The 24,238-nt window shown below is 39.0% G+C and overlaps 2 protein-coding genes across 5 annotated transcripts in view; one reads left to right on the top strand and one right to left on the bottom strand.

Moving 5' to 3' along the window:
• Positions 1-17,604, top strand: wasl (Wiskott-Aldrich syndrome like). Of its 4 annotated transcripts, XM_023952589.1 has the most exons (12): positions 1-435; positions 7,337-7,471; positions 7,633-7,719; positions 8,115-8,211; positions 9,633-9,656; positions 12,322-12,508; positions 13,279-13,321; positions 14,137-14,290; positions 14,437-14,454; positions 15,067-15,608; positions 15,691-15,796; positions 16,473-17,604. In XM_023952589.1, the coding sequence occupies exons 1-12, from the start codon at positions 331-333 to the stop codon at positions 16,532-16,534; spliced, it is 1,560 nt and encodes a 519-aa protein (XP_023808357.1). In that variant the 5' UTR covers positions 1-330; the 3' UTR covers positions 16,535-17,604. The 4 variants fall into 4 exon arrangements, with proteins under 4 accessions (XP_023808357.1, XP_023808358.1, XP_023808359.1 ...); XM_023952590.1 differs by lacking the exon at positions 14,437-14,454; XM_023952591.1 differs by lacking the exon at positions 9,633-9,656.
• The window catches only part of lmod2 (leiomodin 2), a 12,230-nt gene continuing 5,484 nt past the window's right edge, over positions 17,493-24,238 (bottom strand). Inside the window, exons 3-6 of the mRNA XM_011491229.3 lie at positions 23,548-23,808; positions 23,262-23,477; positions 21,881-22,315; positions 17,493-21,202 (exon numbers count right to left, since the gene is read on the bottom strand). Coding sequence (XP_011489531.1) covers positions 21,176-21,202; positions 21,881-22,315; positions 23,262-23,477; positions 23,548-23,808 — 939 coding nt within the window. The 3' untranslated portion in view covers positions 17,493-21,175. The remainder of the gene's footprint in view (positions 21,203-21,880; positions 22,316-23,261; positions 23,478-23,547; positions 23,809-24,238) is intronic.

Consider the following 24,238-nt stretch of genomic DNA (forward strand, 5'->3'; position numbering starts at 1 on the left):
TCGTCCTAACTGCCATGTTGGATGGAGCTGGTTTAGGGCTCTCTGACGGCTTGACTGCCCAAGAAAGTTTCTGCAGTGTTCCGCCTTCTCTCGGTTGTTCCCAATTTGATCTTATTTGGAGGAGCTACGGGACTTTGCTTTACATTCCTAACCAGCAACCATCTTTGGCAACGTCGCTTTGCGGAAACGCAGGACCAATCCCAACCGGTGCGAGGGGTCCGGAGGACGAAGGCCACCCATGACCGAGAGGAATTGTTTATGTGTCTTTTGGGGTCTCGTATTTAACGAGTAAACTCAGTGCATACTTAGTTAATCAATTGATCTCTCACGATGAGTGGACTTTCACAGCCACGGCGGCCCATTAATGCGGGTTCAATTCTCCTGACCAGTCAGGAAAACGACTGCCTTTTCAACTACCTTGGTAGAAAATGCACCGTAAGTATTGTTTTATATTTCATCAATAAAATTGATTTCTGAACGATAGCTTGCTAACAAAAACTAGCTAACATTGCTAACTTGCAAAACGTTTCCTGTCCCGGGAACAGGGGATAGTGTTCAACCGGGATGTGTTTGTGGCCTGCGGTTCAATCTCCTACATGTTTATGCGCACACAGTTGAGGCATTTGAGATTTACAGGCTAGTTTGTTTTGACAGCCAGCGCGTCCGCGAGTGCGTTTAAACCTTTTTATTGATTAGAGAGGACACATGGGAAACGTAGTTTCATTCCTGGCGTGATAAATGCTTGGTCACATTTAAGTCTAGAGCTCGACCCACCTAACTAAGTCATCCAGAATTTATGCTAACAGTAGCCTAGCATTGATTGAGTCGTGTTTGACTTATCGGGGTGTTAAAGCAGTTAAAAATCCATCTGCGACATTTCCCCCCGTTTTTCCTCTCCTTTTTTTCCGTTGACATTAATATATAACGTGACTCAGCCTTCATGTTTTCGGGAAGTGTGCCACCAAAAAGAATGTGCCAACCCAGACACATGGCTTAGAACCCAGCTGACTAGCTTAAGCTTTAAAATACATTAAAAAAGCAAAGCAAAACGGGCCAGTCACCAAATGTGATGAGCTAAGCGGAAGGAGTCGTCCCCTTCTTCAGGTGTGACTGCGGCGGAGGTCTGTAGTTCCATTCCCATGGCGTCAGAAAGTGACAGAATCTGCTTTATTGCGTAAGACATTTAGCCTTCAGCAGATTTTTTATCTTTTGATTTTTTTGGTGGAAGTCCCACCTTCTCTCATAATCCTCTGAAGTACACCATTTGCGGCTTTTAATTTTTAATTTTTGGCTTTTGATGGATGTAATGACTTTTTTCTTTTTCTTTAAAACACTAATCTTAATCAACCCATCCCTCCTTTTTTTTCCCTTCTTTTTCCATGCCACCATTCTCATGCTGGCACTTTACATTAACAATTTTTGCAAATCCCAGAGAAGACAGATTTTTAACTACAATATTTTTATTTGTAATGTGCATTTACTTAAAAGTCTCACTTCGATCATCTTTTGATCTATTTTTAAAGTGCTCCCAGCGGATTTTTACGTATGATTATGCTGTTTTTAGCCTAAATTTAAAAAAGTTTTGCGGAACAGCAGTAGTTAATTTACCTCTGAGTTGTGGGCGAGACTGTTGAAGCAGAGTAAGTCCACCCTCCCTTCCCGTCATCCATTTGTTTACACACTTTCCTGCAAGCAAAAACCCCCAACCTAACATTGGCGGTGAAACAAAAATGGCAAGTAATATAGGAGCTATCCAGTCGCACAGTTTGGAGCCAGATGCCAGCTCAGACGTGGAAAACAAAGACATATCTGGATCTAATTGTCTGCAAGTGGATGCATCAGAATGGAGCAGAGCGGGGAGCTTGTGGTCTACATCAAATCTACAGGCTTTTTTTAAACCGCATTTTTGCATCCTCTCCGCATTCACAACAATTTGAATAGATGTTCAGTAATGCAATTTTAAACTTAACTTTCCTAACACATGTGTCCTCCAACGTATGAGAGAGGCTACAAGAACATGCTAAAAACACCAAAAACATCATCTGAGTGGGTCCTTAAAAATAAACCAGGGTTGGTTAAACAGAATAATTTTTGCCTGTAAAACAACACCACAATCCTAGATTTTTTTATTGAAAGGGCATAGTTATTAAGGGCACATGTTGTTTTTCATACATATTTGAATATTGAAAATGCACAGTAGTTTTCTCTTCTGGGCTTGTCATTGGGTTGTGCATTGCGGTCAATGTCTTGCTGCAATAAACCCCTCTGCAGATCTGCTCTAAGGTCAGGTGCTGAATGATGCTGGCAGCAGTGCTGGAAGTTGTTAGGAATATTAAAAGTACCTGCCAACAAGACTCTTTGCGGCTTGGGGGGTGGGGGGGCACTTTAGCATACAATAACTGCTGAGCAGTTTTGTCAAACCTGACAAATGTCACCCAAGCTTTATCTGCCAGAAAGTATGCTACACCCTCGCTTGTTATTGATTTCCTTTTTAGATTAGTCTTGTTTTTAGAAACCGGTTTCATATTGATAAGAGCAAGTCTAGTTGCTGCGTCTGTCTTTGTTTCTTTTATGATGATGCAGGGTCATTTCTTAAAGTCTTAACTTTGTGGTTTTATTGCTGCTTCGCAGGGATTTTAGTGTATTGAGTTACTTCCACATAGTCGTATAACCCAGCAAATCCGCCATAATTGAAACCTCTGAGGTGCTCGTACGAACAGAAGTTTGCTTTGGGAAGGCCGCATTTCCTGTTTTCAGGATTCACACGGTCAAACCTGTACGAGAGCCGCCCGGCTTCCACCTTTATCTGAGCAAACGCAGCTCTGAGGCGTGTCCTGCAGATCTGCAACCTGTTTAAAAACCTCATGACTGTATTCTTCTGGCATCCTGTCAGTGGGATTTTACGTCATGTGACACAGACGTGTACGCAGGAGCATTCCCCACCTTTGTGCCTTGTGTACACAGGGTCTCATGGACAGGAGACAGAAAAATATACCATGATAAAGGAAGACGGAATGCATCTAAGTAGCCAACACTCGCCAGTGTTTTTGCTTTTTGTTTTAGAATCTTGATAGGAAATACCCAAAAAAATGCACTAAATGGAAATGCTGGATTATGAATCATTATTGAATTTCGGCTGGTGAAACGATAGTGTCATTGACACGAGGCAGCCGCAGATGCCACAGACAGGTTTCCTTCATTGGTATTCCTTGTGCTCCCTTGAGCGTCAGCAGCTCTGTCTTGCTTGGTGAAAGATGGAATGTGTCCAGTTCACACATCGAGTCTTCATCCGTGTGTGTGCGCGTACGTGCACACACACTGCCTGATCAGCAGTCATGTCCTACAGGAAGGAAGTCCTGTGGTCGACCTCCTCTGGTGATTTGTGCTGGACGAAATGGACGTGACTCTCCTTTTCCTTCACTTCTCTCCTCTTCCAGAGAGTTTCTCCTTTTTAATCTTCATTTTCAGTTGTTCCGATTATTTGCTGAATCTTTTTCTTCCAGTTGGATCTCTCCTTTAGACGTTCTTTTGCATTTTCTTTTTCTGTTTTTATTGGACCTGTTGGCTTGTTTTAATCCCTTCTTTCATTAGACTTTACATCTAAAGACCCACTATGATGAAAATTGTGTTTTTGGTGTTTTAACATTTTTTTGTGGCAGTTTTCTGATGTATTAGAACATTGTGAAAATTAAGCTTAAAATTAAAAAAAGGGTTATGCGTGATGTACACTTGGCGGGCCTTAAGCTCGCTTTGCTAAAGCATCCACTAGCAGACAAATGGATGCATGTACGTCTTTGTTTTCCTCGTCTGAACTAGCCACTGGCTCCAGACTGTGGGTCTGGATAGCTTCGATACTGCTCGCCAATTTTCTTGCACCGGTTGGGGATGTGAGGGGCTGTAAGACGGCGGGAAAGCACGCAAACGGAGAGCTCTGTTATGGGTGGCGGGAAGGGGGGGCGGTGTTGCTCTTCACCACAACTCTGAGGCGAATTTCTAATGAACTCCTGCCGCTCTGCAGAAACTATGTCCTAGAAAATGAAAAGTTTTTTTGTTTTTTGACTAAAACTGCATCATCATACGTTATAGAATAGAGGGAACACTTTTACAATAGATCTTAAGATGATTGAAGTGGGATTTTAAAGCCTTTAAAATCTAATTATTAGTGAAGTGTCCAGGTTAAAAAGATGCACTTTTTTTTCCAATCTGTTAAATCATCTCCATTCAAGTGAATCACTACCCATTTATGGTCTGGATCTGTTGTTAAGATCCCATCTTTGACCAATTCAGATGTTTAAACTCTTGGATGGCCTGAGCAACTGTAAACTATATAAACCTATATATTATTTTACTTTTATGTTTTGTTTTTGTGGGTTACATGGGAAAGTAAGAATTTTCATAAACAGTTTTAAACGTAAAATAATTAATATTATTGAACACAAACAATTGCAGAATATCGGCAGCGATTCTCTCAAAAAAGACTATCGTTTTAAGTTAAATTTGAAAAAGGGGTTTGGACTCAAATAGTCAAACTCCATCCAAAACATTGCATACAGTTGTTTATTAATATGCCTTCATTTATGATTATTTTAATCGGTTCCAAATAGACAGAAACTAAGTAAAAACTGAATGTATGATGCTTAATATGATGGGACAGAGAGGTTAAACTTGGTGATGCTGTGGTTTAGTTCCTCTTGTAGATCAAACAATATTTTTTTGAACAAATGTCATTGAGAAACCACAGGATTTTGTGCTTTTTATTTCAGCTAGGTAGTCCGTGTCATCCTGTTTTTGCTTTACACGTTTCTCAAGTTTAGAATTTTCAGGCAGGTCGGCAAACTAGTTTTTCTCTTCAAAGGTTGATCTCAACAGAAATGTGGTGAGGCTTTGAATTTTACTCCAGCTGATCTCCTTTTGTTTGTTTTTTCTCGTGTACTGCAAGTTTAGTGTCTTTTGGAAAGATGGATTCAAAATTATGATCATAAAGTTTTAATGAAATGGTTTTCTTTTTTTTTTTAACAAACTATTAAAAGTAGAGGGATAATTTTGTTAAATTCAGATTTTATTTAACTCCTGAACTAAAATATTAGGGTGTTCCTCCCTGTTCATCCCGACTGCTTTGTTTACGTGCCTTTTGATTCATCAGATTAAAGCATAAAAAGCCATAACTCTGGAAGATTTCAAATAAAAATCAGAATATGCCACCGTAAGTTTCACATAAAACCATTGGAGTTTCACATAAGTGCACATATTACCTAACCTACTGACTAAAAAAAAGATATGTTGGTGTGAACAGTGTTTGCACCGGGTCAGTGAACGCAACATCAGGCGTCTTGCAGGTAGAAACTCCAAGCTGAGAGTCACAACAATTACATTTGAGAAATACTCTTAGTTTTTGACAGAAACCACAGTTTCCCATCCTATCTGGAGAAATCAGAGCTTCATGAGCAGATCAGAGTTCAAGCTTGAAAGCCGTCATGCTAAGATGCAGCAAAAAGCAGGATTTATTATGTGATTTTATAAGCATGAAATCAGAATCTGTTTGACCAAACTGTAAAAATGTTACCTTGATGAAATAAAATGTCAAAATCAACAGAACTGCTTCAGGTGTGACACATAGTTCAGAACATGTTGTCATTGGGATATTAGTGCAAATGTCTGCTTTTTCACTATAAATGCTTAAATCAAAGCTCTCTTGATTAGAAGGAAGTCCAGAAAAAGCTTTTGACCCGTGCAGCATATTTTCTACGTCACAAATACCATAATTTTCCAACTGCATTTTTTCCTCCCGCTTCACAGCAATTTAAATAAAGAATTTAAAGAGCTCAATTTTCTTCAAATATGTCCTCCATCATCAGAAAAACGGCAAAAGAACATGTGAAAAAACACAGTTTTCACCAGAGTGGGTCATTAATCCTCACAGTACTGCAGCAGATTGTTTTTCTTCCTGTTTTTGCTCACCTCAACATCCAATTTACACTAAACTACAAAGGGTCCCTGCTGTGCACGGCTACCATGAATCCTGTTGAGCTAGGCTGTAATTCCTGGAACTGGGTTCGGTTGAAAGGGCCCACAAGGCTTTTCCCTTGATGCCCCGGCTTTCATGTGTTACTCTGCAGCGGTGATGCTGGACTTCCCGGTGGGAAGGAACTCCTGCAGCAGCGTGGTAAAACTGCAGGAGTCTAATCTGGCCTTATGATCTTGTCTCGGTGTGCCATAGCTGATCCGTGTATGTGGAAGTGTTGCTACTCAGGCTTTTTGTAAATGACACGTGTTTGCTAGTGGTCATGTGATTTAATAGTGCAGTTAAGATTTATAAATAAATGTATAGTTTTCAATCTTTATGTTTTCGTGTATGTACTGTAAACTGCTTTTAGGAGGCCTTTTAGTTTCTTGGTGGTCCCCTTTCCCACATTAACAACTTTTTTTTTTGCTACAAAGTTTACATTTAATTGTCATTTCTCATCACAAATCAAATGTTTATGAATTAAATTGTAATATTTTAGCAATGATTCTCAGCAGAGTGGAGAAACATTGGTTGCAGAAATGCTACTTTGACTCAGTCAAAAATAAAGATGCAAAGCACAAATGCACATTTTTTACAATTTAAACATGTATATTAGCATAAAATCACACAGACTTTTCTTTTCTATTTTTGCTCCTATTTGGACAACTTTTCATTTTTGAACAAACATTTCTATAATAATTTACACACATGTAAAGGTGACCCTGAATACTGAAAGACATTTTTCCCAAGGTTTTATTTGAACATCAAATTCACCAATTTTTCTTTTACATATAATCTATTACACCCTAATCTATATTACATCAATAAGGTTTAATGGGATACAAACTAAGATCAATGAGAGCAGATGAAATACTAAACAAATACAAATTTCCTAAGGAAAGGCTAGAAAGCTGAAGATGCCCCTTACAGTCAGTCCAATTGATGAAGTCGGACTCTTTTGCTCACTGGTAATCCTTTAAGTCCAAAATCCTAAATTTTTTTTAATCTTTTAAGTCTTGTTATATAAAATGATTGGTAGGCTGGGTCTGAGACATTGATGGTATTTATAGGAAAATGTTGTATCTATTTAATGAAGATGTTTAGCAATAATTCTTGTTTAAATGTCCTTTATCGCTGCATTGCAGTTACAGATATTTACCACAAGAGGGTGCTATAGGGTCTGGAAAACAAGAATTAGCTTTTAGAGTGATTTTTTTTTTCCATATAGTTTCTTTTAGTTTATTTTCTGCAAAGGTTGTGAATAAAAAACAAAGTGTCTCCATAAATGTTGAAATTTTAACTGCTGGTTTTTCTGTTTCTTGTCCTCTGCAGACACTGTCTTCAGCTGTGGTCCAGGTGTACACAGGTGATAGGAATGGCAGCTGGAACAAGAGATGCTGCGGGGTGGCCTGTCTGGTCAAAGACAACCCCCAACGTTCATACTTCATCAGAGTCTTTGACATCAAGGTAGCTTCAAGTCAATCTTCACTTTTACTTAAAGACTAGTAAAAGCACATTTTATAGTCAAACAATCCAAATATTTAGCATTAAAAGCTTCAGCAACTGTTAGATCCAGTTAGATTTGTTGGTTAATAAATGTGGTTGTCTCGTTTGTTTCTTGATGACAGGATGGCAGAATGATGTACGAACAGGAATTATACCAAGACTTCAAGATGCAGATGCCCAGGACTTATTTTGCAACATTTGCTGGAGATGTGAGTTCTCCGTTCGGAAAGAAAAATCCAGTTTTCTAAATGCACATTTCTGTGGACAAATACTTCCCTTCTTTTCGTAAAACCGCAGTTAGAGAAATCAAACTCTTTTGTGGGTTGTAGACATTAAATATAGTTGTTTCATATCCTTCAACTGTCCTAAAATAAAATAAGATTAATCTAGTATTTAGAACATTTTTGTTACCAAATTTTAATATCTTTTTTTTAATTTACTAATGGAATTTTCAAGAACATAAATGTTATTTCCATGAAATAATAGTTCAGAACTACTGCAAAAATGTCCAAAGTATGTGTGTGACACAGAAGAATAGCAGACAGGACTGATCGGAACTAGTGAACAGTTCTGTATACATTTTCCCGCATGTGCTTTCTGACAGACGTGTCAAGTGGGCTTAAACTTTGCCAACGAGGAGGAAGCAAAGCGTTTCAGAGGCAGCGTGTCAGAACTGATGGGAAGAAGACAGAGGAGAACTGGTACCTTCCCTTTTTCCTCAGCTTTGATCTCATAAAAAAAAAAGACAAGATTTACAACTTTTGTGTGTGGAAAAAAACTTCTTTTTGACATCTGGCGTGTAAAGCACTAAATTGGAAATGGATTTTAATAATAAAAAGTAATGGATGCAAATACTTAAACAAGTTGACTGTAAATGTAGCAGCTGATGTTCTATCGGATAGATCCGGCTGGATTAGCACTGTACTGCTTATCCAATCCACCTTTTTTATTTAGTTAAACTTGCTTCAAAGACATTTGGAGCACAAAAAAATGAAAATGTAAACTTGTCTTTTTTTTTTTTTTAACTGTATTGACACAGAACTGAGCAAAAAAAAAAACACTGATAAAAGGTGTAACCCTATAATTTATTAAAACCTTATTCCAACTATGAAGCAGAAATCCAGCGGGGCTAAAACATATTTTTCAGACACCGATTCTACTAGTTGTGATCTCTGATGAACATTACAGACTTCTCTCATCTTTTTAAATTGGTGAACTTCCATAAGCTATGACTGATGAATAGCAGTGGCTGTAATTTATCATTTTCCTTCATGTTTTTCTTTGCTCAGGTCCGTGTTCTGCTGCCGTTCGGTTCTTGTTCTAATCTCTTGCGGTCTCTTTCCTGCTCAAACTCTCCAACCTGTCACTGCTTAAGCTGTTACTCCGATGTTTGGGCTACACACTGAGGCACAAGTTGTGCTTCTAGCTTTTTGTTTCACAAAAACTAATCACAAATCCAATAAACTGGTGCTGCAAGAAAAAAAATAGATTTGTCAAAGTCACAAATTATTATTATTATTAGTGTTCCACACACAGCTTTAGGAAAAGCTGATAATAAACGAAAAAGACATTGATCCTGTTTTGTTATATTTTCATTTCTTTCGGCACCATCATTTGTTTGGAGCTCAGAATATCAGTTTTGATTTCCTCATAGGAACAAACGTTCACTGTTATAGTGTCATGGTTTTTATACAGCCGTCTTTCTTTTACTTTCTTTCTTTGACATTTCTTTCAGATGGATCGTTCTCTGCCGCCGTTTCTCCTCCAAACCCTTTTGTATTTAACACTTATAACCTCGTTTCTGTTTACCTTCCAAATACTAGACAAACAAGCAATTAGGACCTTAAGTAATTCATGTTTGTGTCCAGCTCTGAGACTCTGTGCTTTCATCAACCCCACTTTTCATATTTTATTCAGTAAGGGCAATCAATTCAAGTTTCCTCCTAAATCCACTAACTGACCTTTTATTCTGAAAACCTCCGATCTTTGCTGCTCCTGCACAATCCCGCCGACTCCTGCGCCAAAACCTCAAATGATCCTCCTTCTCTCCTAATGCTAACACCGATTAACACAACCTGCTGCTCAGCCACGGATTGTAATGATATAATTTGTGTTTTCACAGAGAAGAGACGTGGCCCTGCAGATGGTATGTTTGTTGAGTTTTTGTATGTTTCCTTTTGAAAAGCCAGCTAACTGTGACATGGGATTGTATTTATTTGTCACAAATGTCACATTTTTTGTGATTTTTTTTTTTCACAAGTTGATTCTTCCTGTTTTCACCGTGAAAACCTTTAAATTTTTTAAACCAAAGACATGAAATTCATTACTTTGTCGATTTTAGACTTTTCTTTTACCCATTAGGATAAAAGGTGATTCCTCACTTTTTGCTGTGAGCATTTCTGAAACAAATGTCCATAAAGTCCAGAAGTAAAAATAGAGGTAAAACAAATAAAACCACACCTGGTTTATACCATGACATCTTTTAATCCCCTTTAAATTTGGTCATGTGACTCCTCAAAAAACCTTTGTTGAAGTGTGTTCACCTGCTGATCAAAGACAGGAGACTCCAAAAAAAACGTAAGGATTTTCTATAGTCTCCACTAGATATCAGTTTATGTGAACTAGGTGATGTTCTTTTTGGGTAATCTTCCATCTCCTGATGTCTGTCACTACCTCTTTAGCCTTGTAGATGTAAATGATCACACTGCTGTCTTTATTCTGCTTGGTCAGGTGAGCCAGAAACACCCTGACCCTCTGAGGTCCAACTATCTCGCACAATGCTGTGGAATAGCATGGGGCTCAAAACACTGCTCTGTGGTACCCCGCAGCTCTGAGGTTCTTAAGATCGAGTCTTGTGTCTAGTCTGTGGTTCTTGAGTTCGAGTCGTGTGTCTAGTCTTAAGTACTTCAGGTCAAGCCTGAAGCTGTCAAGTGTCATGTCAAGTCCTGAGTACTTGAGGACAAGTCGCATGTCAAGTCCTAAGTTCATAAGGTCGAGTCTTGTCAAATCCAAACTTCTTGAGGTTAAACCTCACCAAGTCAGTAGACCTTGAGTCTTGTGTCAATTCTGAAGTCCTTGAGGTCAAGTCTTTAGTATTGAAGCCAAGTCACAGGTTAAATCTGAAGTCCGCGTCTCTGCGACTCAACTGTGACACGAGTCAAAGTCCCTATGACTACCATGTTCTTTCCAAAGTGATGTCACTTTTTTTCTGAGTCAAACTGCAGTTTTAGGACTACAGTTGTCGCTTTCAAAGACACAACTGGAAATGAAAATGAAAAGTTGCTGAAGGTCATTCCTGTGATCTTCTGAAAAATGTTCCACTTCCTATCTTTGTGCGTCATCAAAGGGTTTCAGTTTGTGAAAGACAATGTCTCTGTGTTTCTCTTTATCTCTTAATCCTCTGTCATTTGTCGTGTCTTGCTCTGCCTTTTTCACCTGCTGCCCTTTCCTGTTCCTCCTGTCCTCAGTTGCCCTCTGCTCTGTATTTCATCCGTCCCAGGTCTCTGCCTTTCTCGCTCTTTGTTTCACCCCCACTGATTCACCATTTTTTCTTTAACCTCCTAGATTAGTGTGAGATTATGTCGGGGGGATGGATTTTAATGGTTACGTAAAGGCCAGCGCCAAATCCCGACGGATTTTCTGGGATTAGATGCGTTTGTGTGTGTTTTGTAGGAAAGAGCCAGAGGGGATTGTGGGTGGAGAAATGATCATTGCTCGCCAAGCGCAATATTTCAAGTCAAACCAGAAAGGAGGATTGATGGATGTCCTTTGTCCTCTCTTGATCAGTGTTGACTCTTTTGACGATGCTGAATGTCTGCATGTTTAGGGACGTTTGGATGATTTTTGAAAGTTTTTATTGGATCGTTTTGGCTTTTGAAAGAAGAAACTTTTATTAGAATTAGTTGGACTACGTTTTTCCCGATGAGCTTTTCTCTTAATCGATGGATAAAATCCAAATTGGATGCGTTTAGTTCCTTTTAAAATGCATTTATATCCAATTCTACCCACCTTCGCCATGCCGAGCCTTCAGCTACGATGATGTTCTGCACCACCTTTCTTTCCAACCCCTCTGAGGAACTCAATTGCGACGGTGGAGGAGCGGCAGCCGCTGCCGTAGGGGGTGGAGGTCTGGGCCCGTGCTGCCTGTCCTCGTTGCACTGCCTGGTTCTCCCCCAGGATGAACTTTACCCGCCCCTCTCAAACCCCGCCGCTCGCCTCTCCCTTTGCACAGAGGAGCGAGCTTGCAGCTTTGTGGGTAAAATGCTGTTAGACGTCAACCTGAGCCCCTGCAGGTCAGGAGGGGGCAGGTGTATTTGGGACAGGGTGAGAAGGCGACACAGCCGCTCAGCATCACCTAGCCAAAACTCCCACAGTCCATGTAGAGATGATTCAAGAGGTATGTGAGACAAAAATGAAAAATGGTTTTGTTTCACAAGTTGGTTCAAACAGTTCTTAGGAAACATGCAGGGAAAGAACACGACTAACTGTGAGCTAATGAGACCTTATTGATTATGTTTCTTTGTTGTTTTATGTTTTTTTTTTACTAACTCGTCACTGTCCATCCATTTCACTTGCATAAGAAGATCCACCCCTCTGCACTGTTGCGTAACTATAAAATAGTTGTTCTGCGTCCCGTTAAAACTGTACAAACCTTCATCTGCAGATGTAAACGAATTCAGAAGCAAACAAAATGAAATGGTTCCACAGGTGATTCCAGGTGTGCGACCAGGAATGGTCATCAAGTTCCACCTCTCATTGCTCCTTTGACATATCCGCGCCTTAACTTTCCATCTGTTCCGGTCATTCTGCAGGACCCGCGTTGCCCATGGCGACCGTAGACATCAAAAACCCAGAGATCGACAAGGAACACCGCAATTCCAACTTCAAACAGATCAACATCAACACGTCATTCCCCAGGAGGGAGAAAAAGAACAAGGGAGGAGGGGGGAAGAAGAAGAAGCTGACCAAAGCTGACATCGGCACACCCAGCAACTTCCAGTGAGATTTTTAGTTTTTATTTTTAGTTATGTTTGTTTAGTGCAGCCTGGAAAAACAACAACCTGACAAAGCTTATGTCCACCCGCATGAAACCTTAAATGGTTGCTGTGAAAAGATTATTTCTAATTTTAGCCCAAAAAAATCAATGCAAATGCATTTCTCTCTGTTATAATTGAAATCATCTCAGTGAATTATTTGTTGGTAGGTTTTTTTTGTCATTTACTAATCATTTTATTGATAATTCTCATCATTTCATTGTCTGTAAACGCCGGAAAAAGCTAAAGCTTTTTAAAGCATGATTTGGAATGGATTTGACCATAAATGTGGATTATTTTGTCCTCTGCCTTTAGGAGATATTCTAAGAATACATATTTTACATTTCAAGTTGAGAACTGTATTAACTAAGTGGAGTTTAAAAATAAATCTATGAAGTTTAAAAAAAAAATACAATTGGAATATACTATTATTGTTATCTCTGAGAAGGAGATGTAAACCCTACTATGGGGTGTTTTTAAAAGTTATTGCAAAGTTATCTTGTCATGTTTTACCATATAAACTGTAGCTCGCTCAGATTTGAGGCTAACATCCCATCCGATTAACTGAGATAAATTCGGTCATCTTCATGTTATACACCAGCAGTCCACTAGGGGTCAGCTATTTACTCACTTCCTTGTTATAGTATCTCACATCAGGTTTACAGGAAACAGTTTTTCTGAAGGGATATCTGCCTTTCTGGCTTCTGCTTCACATCTTTTTTTTCTCTTTTCCAGACATCTGGGTCATGTAGGATGGGATCCAAACACAGGCTTTGATGTAAGCAGCATTCATGTTGCATCTCTGCACCCTTTGAACGGTGACATCGTGTCTGAGAACCGAGCCCAAGTGTCTGACATTTGTGTGCCGCTTTTTTATTTGTCAATAAGAGGTCATTTAAAAATCCAATCTGAGCTTCAGAATTTTTAAGATGATCTTTGTGATGAAGTTCTTGAGATTTTTCAGGAGGAACGCCTCCTCGTGATTCATGGCCTCATTCCAAAGGCGGCATAATCTGTAATGATGGATTTAGGATCCTGCGGCTCAGAAAGCTTAGTCAGTCTACAGATGGAAAGAAAACATGAAATGCAGCAACTCGTGCTTGTTTGTGCTAAGACGGAAATTTCTTTAATTTACTTGTTTGACAGTTATTTTGTTTGTTTGTTTTTTACAGTGAAATCCGTTTTCAAGCACAAAATTTCAATTTTAGCTCCTCTTTTCAGCTCTTTACATTAAATATATATCTATGCAAAAACATCTATATTTTTCGAAATATAAAAACAAATATTTTGAGAATAAGAAAGAAATATGCACTTCTGTCAAAATTTGTCTTCAGGCCACTAGGTGGCAGCACTTACAGCTGTTATTGTCGGGTGCATCAGTTTGTTGTTTGGCAGCATTAAAATACAGATAAAAAAAGCCTTATTTAAGAAGTGAAATGCTTAGAATGACAGAAGAATAAGAATACTTTTTTGGGGGAAATGAACATGAAAATAATGAATTGACACTCTAAATTCACACAGAGTTTAACCTGAACATGTCCAGATTAAATTAAAATGTTTCTCATGTTTGGAACTTTTTTTCCTCTCTCCCAGCTGAACAACCTGGATCCTGAGCTGAAGAACTTGTTTGACATGTGTGGCATCTCTGAGACTGACCTGAAGGATAAGGAGACCTCCAAGCAGATTTACGACATTATCGAGAAGAGTGGAGGCGTGGAAGCCGTGAAAAACGAGCTACGTAGACAAGGTAAGAAAAGGAGAGGCCGTACTCGCTGGTACAGCGCTCCTTGGAATGAAAAAACGAGAACTGTTCAAACCTGCAGGAAACTATCCGTGTGTTTGACGGGTTTGTCATTTGAAGACGGTCTAACATGGTGGTGGTTTTATCCTCAGGTCCACCCCGGTTGAGTGGTAGGTTTCTGTGCATGACCTGCTCCATGCTTTAGACTCTGCATGCAGGACTGAACTGTAGAAAGCCTTTGATTGACAGCCCTCAGCGTGTTTTAACCTTTGCTGTTTTGCACATCTGAACTGAACGTTCTGCCGTTCTCAGATTCTCTGCAGGACGTTTTCTGGAACCCGTTTTGTGCCGTGTTGCGTCTTTAAACTCTGCTTTTGCCGTGTATCTTCACTTGCCTTTTATTTTGAAACCTTTTTAAAGCACCAAACTGATTTTCAAAGCATGTTTTTAGTTTGATTCTTGGTGCTCACAAGTTTTTACATTTTTTTTATTATGAAGTTTAGCAGCAAAACAAGCTTGTTGAGGTTTCTGAAGGTTTTAACTTATGAGCAATAGGAGGGAAGGCTCCCCCCTGTGGCTTGATCCTGTACTGCATGTCAAAATCAAACTTAAAGAAATTACCAAACAATTTGGTTTTTCTTTAGAATGTTGTTGGTCATTCTGAGCTATTGGTACCCCCTAAAAATGTATTTAATAAAGTTAAATCTAAAGTCATTTTTACCTAAATTCTAAATTTTTGCACAATAATGTTTCAATCGTTTTCTAATCATCTTTTTCTACAGCTCCTCCCCCCCCACCTCCCTCCAGAGGTGGGCCCCCCCCTCCGCCCCCCCACCACAACAGCTCAGGCCCTCCGCCTCCTCCCCCTCCTCCCTCCCGTGGTGGTCGAGGCGCCCCACCGCCCCCTCCCCCCTCCAGAGCTCCGGTTTCTGCGCCGCCTCCTCCCCCTCCCTCCAGAGGAGGGGGCATGCCCGCTCCCCCTCCGCCCCCGCCCAGCCGGGGCTTTCACCCGCCTCCCCCTCCGCCAGCTCACGCCTCCGTGCCTGCCGCCCCGCCGCCACCCCCTCCGCCTCCCCCTTCATTTTCAACACCAGCCAGCAGTGGTGGGCCTCCTCCACCTCCTCCCCCCCCACCTCCAGGTCCACCGCCTGTCGCCCCCCCAATGCCCTCTACGGAGGCTAACGGGGGAGAAAAGTCGGCGCTGCTGAGCCAGATCAGAGAAGGAGCCCAGCTGAAGAAGGTGGACCAGAAAGAGAGGCCGGTGTCCAGCACCGGCAGAGACGCACTTCTGGACCAAATCCGACAAGGGATCCAACTGAAAACCGTAAGTGTTCTGATCCGTCAGAACCCGGGTCCAAATGTCAGCACTACTCTATAACTGCTCTGTGTCCACATCGCTTCAACAGAGGGATGAGAACACGGACTCTGCACCGGCCCCCTCCACCCCTTCAGCGGGCATCGTCGGAGCTCTGATGGAAGTCATTCAGAGGAGGAAGGCCATTCATTCCTCAGGTGGGACAGCAGCTTTTCAGCTCCTCAAATGTCTAAAAAATCATATATTTTAGATCATTTCTGACCATTTAGGAAACATATGAAGCTGTAAGGGATGTGAGTTAAAGCACCACTCCAATAAAAATGGTGTTTATGGTGTTTTTAACTTGTTTTTGTGGCGTTTTTCGATGATAAAGGGCATTTATTAGGAATTTTAAGTTTAAATGAGCATTTCTCAGTGTATTTTTTTATTCCAATCCCTGCTCCGCTCCATTCTGATTCATTCACTTGTAGATGACTAGATTCCTTTTCCTCGTCTGAGCTGGCGTCTGGCTCTTTATGGCTGAATCGCCAATTCTTTTGCACACCGAGCTTGTGTTGCGTGTTCAAGAATGCGCAGAACGCAGGTTCTTAAACGCCCCGCACCAACAGTCCCACCCACAACTGTGAAGTGAATTTCTGTTAAACGTCTGCCACTCTGTAGAAACTGTTCTAGAAAATGATCCGCATTTCTTGATTGTGGATTAAAAATCCGGCAATAATAATCTCTAAACTGGGAACGCTTTTAAAATGGTGATGATCCAAGTGGAACTTTAACTAAAACGTGTTCCACTTACTGAACAAACATCGGCCTTCAGTCTTTTTGTTTCTCATTTTAAAGACAAAAGCTAACTTGTTATATTTATATTGTCCACAGATGAAGACGACGACGATGATGATGAGGAGGACTCTGAGGAAGAGGATGAATGGGACGACTAGCAATTTATTATTTTTTTCCCCCTCCAACCCTGAAATTATAGTGACACTAAAATCTGTTTTTGTCTGTTTTAAAGTGAAACGATTGATTTCAAGTTTCTAAACTTAAATGTCCTCACAGTTGCTGTACATTTTTGTTGCCTTTATGCTTTTTTTTATTATTATTATTCTGTGCAATACCTCATTAATCTGTAAATGGCATTTTCACTTCAGGTTGATTCTTCATCTGTCAACTGAACCCCTGACGTTTGATTACAACTCTTTGTTTCTGTCATTTCTTTGTTCTTTTTCTTTGTGTAACACACTATGTTGCTTCCTGTTCTTCACTTGGTTGATCAAACATTCTGTTATATCTGCTGCTTGGCATCCCCCATCAGCTCTACGTCACATATCCTCAAAACAATGTGCAATTTTTGACAAAAATCTCTTTTAAAATTAGAGCTGAATGTCTTTTTTTCTGTATATTTTGGTCAGTAACTGAGGAGGGCTTGCGAGATAGTTAGACCAGTTTTGACAAACCTTTGATCTATTGTATCATTAAGAGGGAAAAAAAAGTACTATTTTCATACCCTACTGCTCCGTAGTTTATTTTTTACACATTCAGAAACTCCTAGTTTAGTGTTCATATTTTCTTAAAATGAAGAAAACACTCAACTTTTTTTTAAATCTTTTTTTGTTTTGGAAAAGTAGCACATTAGGCTGTGGACTGTAAATTTGCTCCAGAGTTGTCTTGTTATATTTTTGCACCGATTGTTTGACAGGAAAATTTCTGTCTCGTGCATTATGGGATATATAAAAAAAATAAAAAAGAATAATGCTTAAAGATATGGAGAGAAACGCACATGAACCATGGACATCACACTACGAACAGCAAAGAAAGCAGCCCTGAAGATGTTTGGCTCGCTATAACCGTTTTTGTTCCGGTCATTGTCACACTACAGATTATGTTGAGTTTGTGCTCTTTTCTTTTCTTTTTTTTTTTTTTTTTTGAAGTATTAATAAATGCCTGTTTGTTGTAACCAGCTCATTTATCATGTAAAGCTTAAGGAATAAAGACATTTTAGTTTTACACACTTGATGCTTCTAATGGGTCCATAACATGATCCAAATCCAGTCACAGCGCACAACGGCAGGTATTTGGCTTTATTTTGCTGACTTTTAAATTAGATGCATTTATTTTAAATAAAAAATCCTTGGATTAAGCATTGGTAATGCTTTCAAGGGGAAAAAATGGTTCAAAAGTCTTTAAGGATCAATATCATTCACACTTAAAGTGCATTAAGGATTTCTATTTGATGTAATGTATTTTTTTTACAGTTTTAAAATTCCAAATCACTTGTATTTTAACTTGAGTTACACCTCTGCAGCTTCTCAGAGGCCAATCTGACAAATTTAACCCCAGCAGTTCCTGTACAACCACAGTGACTAAAGCAGGCATGTTACAAAGAACAGTTTTCCTTTAAACGTGTGCATTTAGACCCTTATTTACAGATTGTAAAGTCATTTTTGATGTAATTTATTTATCGATGATAGAGAAAACTTCAAAACAAGGTATTCATTTTGCACATTTGTTTGCTCTCCAGGTGAAATTCTTGGACAAACTTTACGCTCAAACCATCAATGTGAATCATGGAACTAAAACAAATTATGACTGACTTTCAATATCAGTGCAGCAAAAAAATAAATATCGCAATATGGCAAGACTTTTTTTTTTTTTTAGCTATCTCCTCTTAGCAATAAGTAGTATGCTTGAGGTTTATTTTATTAAGTAGGTATAAATGTAGCAAGTATACTACAGATCATGGACATGAACCAACTGATTACTTCTTTAGAATAAATTGAATCATTTTAAGTTTACACTGCAAAAAGAGGTAGCCTGAAAAGAGCATTAATCTTAAAAAGAAAATCACTAGAAAATAGTCAAATTATCTGTCCATGCAGCAGCAAGAAATTTTATAAGATTTCAAAAAGCAAGAAGTTCTAGACAAGCATTTACAAAAGGAAAAGTAATTTTTAAAAAAAGGTAACTGTTAAATAAAACTACTCCAAATTCAATGTTATTTAGACCAAAAATAAGTATCTTTCTTTTATTTCTAATCTAATGTTTTGTATTTTTTGAGTTTAGGTCACTATGATTACAGGGAAATGAAATGACTCCTTTTAGAACAAAAAAAGACATCCTTTTTTGAGTTGTTTTGAGTCTGGAATCAAGTTTTTCATATTTTTAGATCCTAGCTCTTGATTGGACAAAACATCTGCACTGTGTTGATTTTTGAGAAAAGCCTGGAAAGATTAGTAAAAACAACTTAAAATCTGGTCAAATAACTTGAAAGACAAAAAATAAGGTTTCAGATTTTTGCAATTATCAAATAGTGCCGATAAAATATAATAAGTAAACTTTAAGTATAATGCCTCACTTAAATAGACTACGTTTTGCAAAGGGATCTTAGGCTGAGGTTTAAATCCATAGTAGACATTAAAGTTAGAAAATCTTTTAGATTAACATCCAAATAAGATTTGCATATATTTGCCAAGTACCTTTAAAAAAATACAGTAAAGTTTTCTTTAATACTTAGAAGTTGAAGACATATTCAAACTTTTCCTCAGGATAATTTTCCAGTTAGCACACAGAACTGTTTTGGTTTGTTGACAGAAACAATTGGCAATAATTTGTATAAAAAAACATTTTGTCCCTAAATAAAATCTGGCTAAATTATGTCGCTAACCTGGTTACACACTTTTTGGATGTTTTTTTTTTATTTTTTTGTGAGCAGAGCTTGTTGGAACGCAGATAATTCTCTTTTTTTTTAGGACACAGTACTACAATGCTTTAATGCCTATAAAAATGCTGATGTTTTAGCTCTCACCTGAATAATGTGCTGAATGCAGCCTCATTACCTGAGGGCACATTAGGACAGTCAGGCTGTAAACAGCTAAACAGAGGATTATTACATTTACAGCAACCACTTTATCTAGAAAAGCCATCCAGCTACAAAAATACTCAGCTTGTAGCCAATCTGACTGCTTTTCAGAAATGAAAATAAATATCTTTGACCCAAATGGGAAAATCTTTTTGTAAAAGTGATCAAACATCTCAACCGGTGCAAAAAACAAATGCATGTGTGATGGCCGAGACTTGAGGATGTTTAATTTTAGCTAATGTCCTTGTCAGCTGACCCAGTATCAGAGTCATGAAAGGGATTAAAAGCAGACGTGGCACTTTCAACTGCCCTCTAAAAAGTTACCACTTGAGGCCTGGATGTCTTTACTTTTATTTTTGTGTGGAAAACAAAATGACACAGTTCTACTCTGACTTCCACTGTGGTTTGGATGAAATATTAATGTGCAGAACATGGGAGAAGTTACTACAAATGCAATTTGCTGAATATTTTTCGTCAAATTTAAAGCTTGAAATCCTAACACTTTCTGGGTGATCCTGAACACATCGTCTTGCAATCTATAAAACATATTCTTTTGACTTTGGCTAAAAATGACATACTCATAATGAAAAAAAAAAACAATGGGAATGCTTTTAAAATAGATCAAAAGATAACCAGAGTGAGACTTTAATATTTTTCTCGAGCAAGTTACCGCTTGAAATCCTAATTTCTTTTAAAGGAATCTTGAACACATCACCCATAATTTCCTTCTGTGTTTTGAAGCGGCTTCGCTAAGGATTTTGTGAATTATATGATAGTTTCAAATGAGATTTAACTAGGATTTTTACCTTTAACCTTTTTGGCATATGTTGGCTGCAGGAAATACTTAGAAAACTAAAGGCTTACTTTAATAAACTGTTTAGAGTTTTGCAATTTTCAAATCTTTTCTAGTGTCCTCTTTTTTTGAGAGCAGGACTTGTCTTGGAACAACTGCACTGCAAATATAGAAGATGAATAAGTCCTTCCAAGACATACCAATGTCACCAAGACCGGGCTTTGGATGGTTTACAGGCATCTGTCAGTCTCCTCATCTTTCTTTCCTCTTTCCTTTTGTTCTTGTCCTTCCCACACCGTTACTCCGATCATCAAATATATCCTTCAAAAATTAAAAGAATCCTTAAATGAATCCGCTTGGCAGAGCTGTTTTTCATTTATCTGAGTGCATCTGAATTGTTTTTTTTTTGTTTGTTTTTTATTCCTGTAAAAAAGTATGTTTGAATATTTTCTTCTTTTTAAGGATGTATTGCTTATCACAGGGAGAAAAACAAAAGTTTACAGTTTGACCATTGTCATCAGTCCAGTCAATTTAACTTCCCTAAAAAAAGGGAAGCGGTCCTTGTCGTCTGGCAGAGAAACTAATGTCAGCAGCAAATAACTATATTTAGAAATGACCACATAATTCATCCACCAGAAAATTATATTTACAAGCAAACAAGATAGTTTTGCAAAGACAAGATTCAGTAAACAAGAAAAAAAACAACAAGAACTTAAAAAATACAAAAACACTCAATTTTCTATGGTGTATAAAGAGTTTTGAAGAAATCATAGCATTAAAAAAAGCAAACATCACAGTGCAAATTCCAGTTTGTCTCCTATTACTTTCCTTTTTTTAAGAATAAAATCCCCAACTTCTCATTTTTCATAACTCTTGGTCGTTCCATCATCATCATCATCGTCATTGCAAAGTTGACCTCTTTGATTTCTGTTACTTCAAATGATGTGGAATTTCCACCTGAAAATGAGAGGGTTTTATTGTTAGATGCAAATCAGTCCAGCAGGTGAACACAAACCAACCAACAAACAAACAAAAAGTAATGTTTTTCATGCTGCAGCAATCGCAATGTTTCCAGCTGCTCTGGTGTGCTAATGTGTCAAATCTGCCCTTATCAGAGCTCCGGCGGCCAGCTTCTATAAATATCTGTACTGAGTGTCTGGAATTCATCAGCAAGAACGGGAGGACCCTGTTATCAAAGGGCAGAGAGGATTTTCCATAACAGCATAATGAGCTGGGCTGCTAAAGCATCACAGGTAACACTTTTAATTTGAAAAGGCAGGTAAGGATAAATGGGCTAAAACATTCTTTGTAATTATTTTGGCTTTTCATTAAACTTATTTCGTATCATTCTTTGGTGAGAAGAAACGTCCATAACCAAATGTTAGCCGTCTCTTGATGTCTGTGGGCAGCCTTCTGCCTGCATCCCTCCATCCAGAGACAGAACATATCAAATCATCCACAGGGGTGACTCAGACATTGCTGACAGTGTGTCATCCTCATCTAAATCCAAGTTCCACATTTGCTTTCAGAGAGCTCTTGCAGCCTGAAGTCCTTTTTCCTCTCTGAACCTGTTATCTTTTTTTTCAAACAAAAAGAAAAGGCTTTGTTTGTTTTTTTTCCTATTGGATGCCTTACCCGTCTCAGGCTGCGAATGCTGCTGGTCCGGATGGACTCCATCAGTTGGTCGTGAGCCGACCTCATTGGCGTGGATGGCCTGCTGCTCTCCCCCTCCTTCCTGTCGGCTGACACGGGCCGCAGGGCGTTCTTCAGCTCCTTCAGGATGCTACTCGTCTCCTCTTTTTCGCGCCCTTTCTTGCCTTTCTTCCCTTTTGGCTTGGTCGCCTTGGTGCTGCCCGCCTCGTGCGCCCGGATGACCTCAGCAATCATCCTCGTGGGCTTTTTCTTCTTCACCTCCTGCTTAGGTGCAGGGGGAGGCAGGGGAGGTGGAGGAGGAGGAGGGGGTGGTGCAGGGGGAGTCTGCTTTGATACCTGTTTGCTTTGGGGCAGTTTGGGCGAAGACCAAGGGGAGCCTCTGGGTGAGCCGTGAGGCGATGAACTTGGTGTTTCTCTCTGCAGAAGAGGAGGAATCGGTTTGTAATCGAAAGAGAAGCAATAAAGTTTTATTGATGCAAATATACATCAAACCAGCAGCTCCTAATTTACCCTAATTTAGTGTCCACATGAAAGCAAAAACACAAAGAACATTTTTTTTCATAGCAGGAAATAAATTCAGGGGTCAAAAGGTTAAACATTTTCCACAAACCAGGAACTTTTTATCATAAACGTTCTTCTAAACCCTTACAAAGGAGTTGAGGAAAATTATAAAGAAGGAAACCCCAACAACAAGGAATAAAAATGTAAAATAATTTTTAATTTCTCGCAAAAAAAATTAGCCAAACAATCATTTTTATGTGACATTAGTTTCTGGGGCACTGCGACAGACATGGCAACCTGTCCAGGGTGTGTCATGCCTTCGCCCAACAGTTGCCAGGTTAGACTCTGGCAGCCCTGTGATGCTGATAAGGATACAGCGGGCTAGTTTCTCTGGATTGTATTACATGGACGAAGACGTCCGTTTCAAATCAGTTGTGAAAGAAGAAAACTAATAATCAGAGCCAAAAAAAGCAACAGATTTCTGATTTGGAATCAATGAATTATATATATATAGTTGATGATGATGATGATGATGATGATGATGATGATGATGATGATGATGATGATGATGACTTTATTAATCCCACAATGGGGAAATTTCATATATCTGTGGCAGTAAAAAACGACATTCAGAAATAATCTATGTAACATCAAAAAAGGACATAAAAAATGACATTTATATTAAATTATTAATCATATTAAATAATAAAAATATATAATTACAATTATTATTGAAATTATTATCAAAAATGAGATTCATAATAAATAAAGAAATAAAAAATATTAAATACTACTACTACTAATAATAATAATAATCACAATAATAAATCAAAGAAAGATAGATCAAAGAAAGGCTGCAAACCAATGCTGAGGTTCGAGGGTTAACTGCTGCATTTTGGATCCTCTGCTGGTCCTGCTGCTGTTGACGCTGCTCCTGCATCCTCTTCTGCCTCTGCCGGTCCTGGTTCCTGGTGAGGATCCCTGTCATGCTCATTCTGGGACCAGGCAGGTTAAACTGGTAACCCAGTTTAATCAGGGTGCAGTTTTCCCTCAGGATCTTCACCATCTCCATCTCCACCTGTGAGAAGTTTGTTTTGTTGGTTTAATCCTCTCTGGAGAAGAACACTCTGATTGGGACCGATACCAACCTGCCCTCCACACATGTGCCTCTGGTTGTGAAAGCGTAGCTCCGTTAAGGTGTTGTTCGCTGGAAGCGCTTGAACCAACGCCATTACGCCTTTCCCAGTCACATAGTTGGACTCTATGTTCAGGCTGGTGATGGACGAGTTCTCCTTGAGCATCTTAGCTACGGCCAGAGCCACGGGGTCATCGGCTCGAGTGTTTGCAAGGCTGAAGACTCGAACGTTTGTGTTGGACCTCAGAGCTTCAGTGAATCTGATGAGAGTTTCCTGAAAGATAAATCAAATGATGGTATAACTCTTTTAACAAACTTTGCTCGAAAAAGGGGCTTTTTTAAAATAACACGTTTGTCTGATCCTCTTGACCACCAGCAATGCAAATTTGTCTTATGTGTAGAGAACATGTCTAGACCGGAATATCTCCCAAACACTGCATACTACTGAATTAACTCCTCTTGGTATCCACAGAGAACATGTTTCAGTAATTCCAAATGTGAAGGAATGGGGCTCTGGGAATTGGAGTTTTTGGTGGATTTGTAAAAAATTGGACTGGACAAAAAATGTCTCTGGCAGTCAGGAGGATGACTTCTCGTGATGTCAGAGCATCCCTGAAGCCACGGTGATCAGAACAGTTTCTTATGTGGACAATAAATCCCAAAATATGTTCTAACCACTGACTGCACTGGAAAACAATTTAAAT

This window comes from Oryzias latipes, chromosome 23 (assembly GCF_002234675.1).
Source record: "Oryzias latipes chromosome 23, ASM223467v1".
NCBI classification, from domain to species: domain Eukaryota; kingdom Metazoa; phylum Chordata; class Actinopteri; order Beloniformes; family Adrianichthyidae; genus Oryzias; species Oryzias latipes.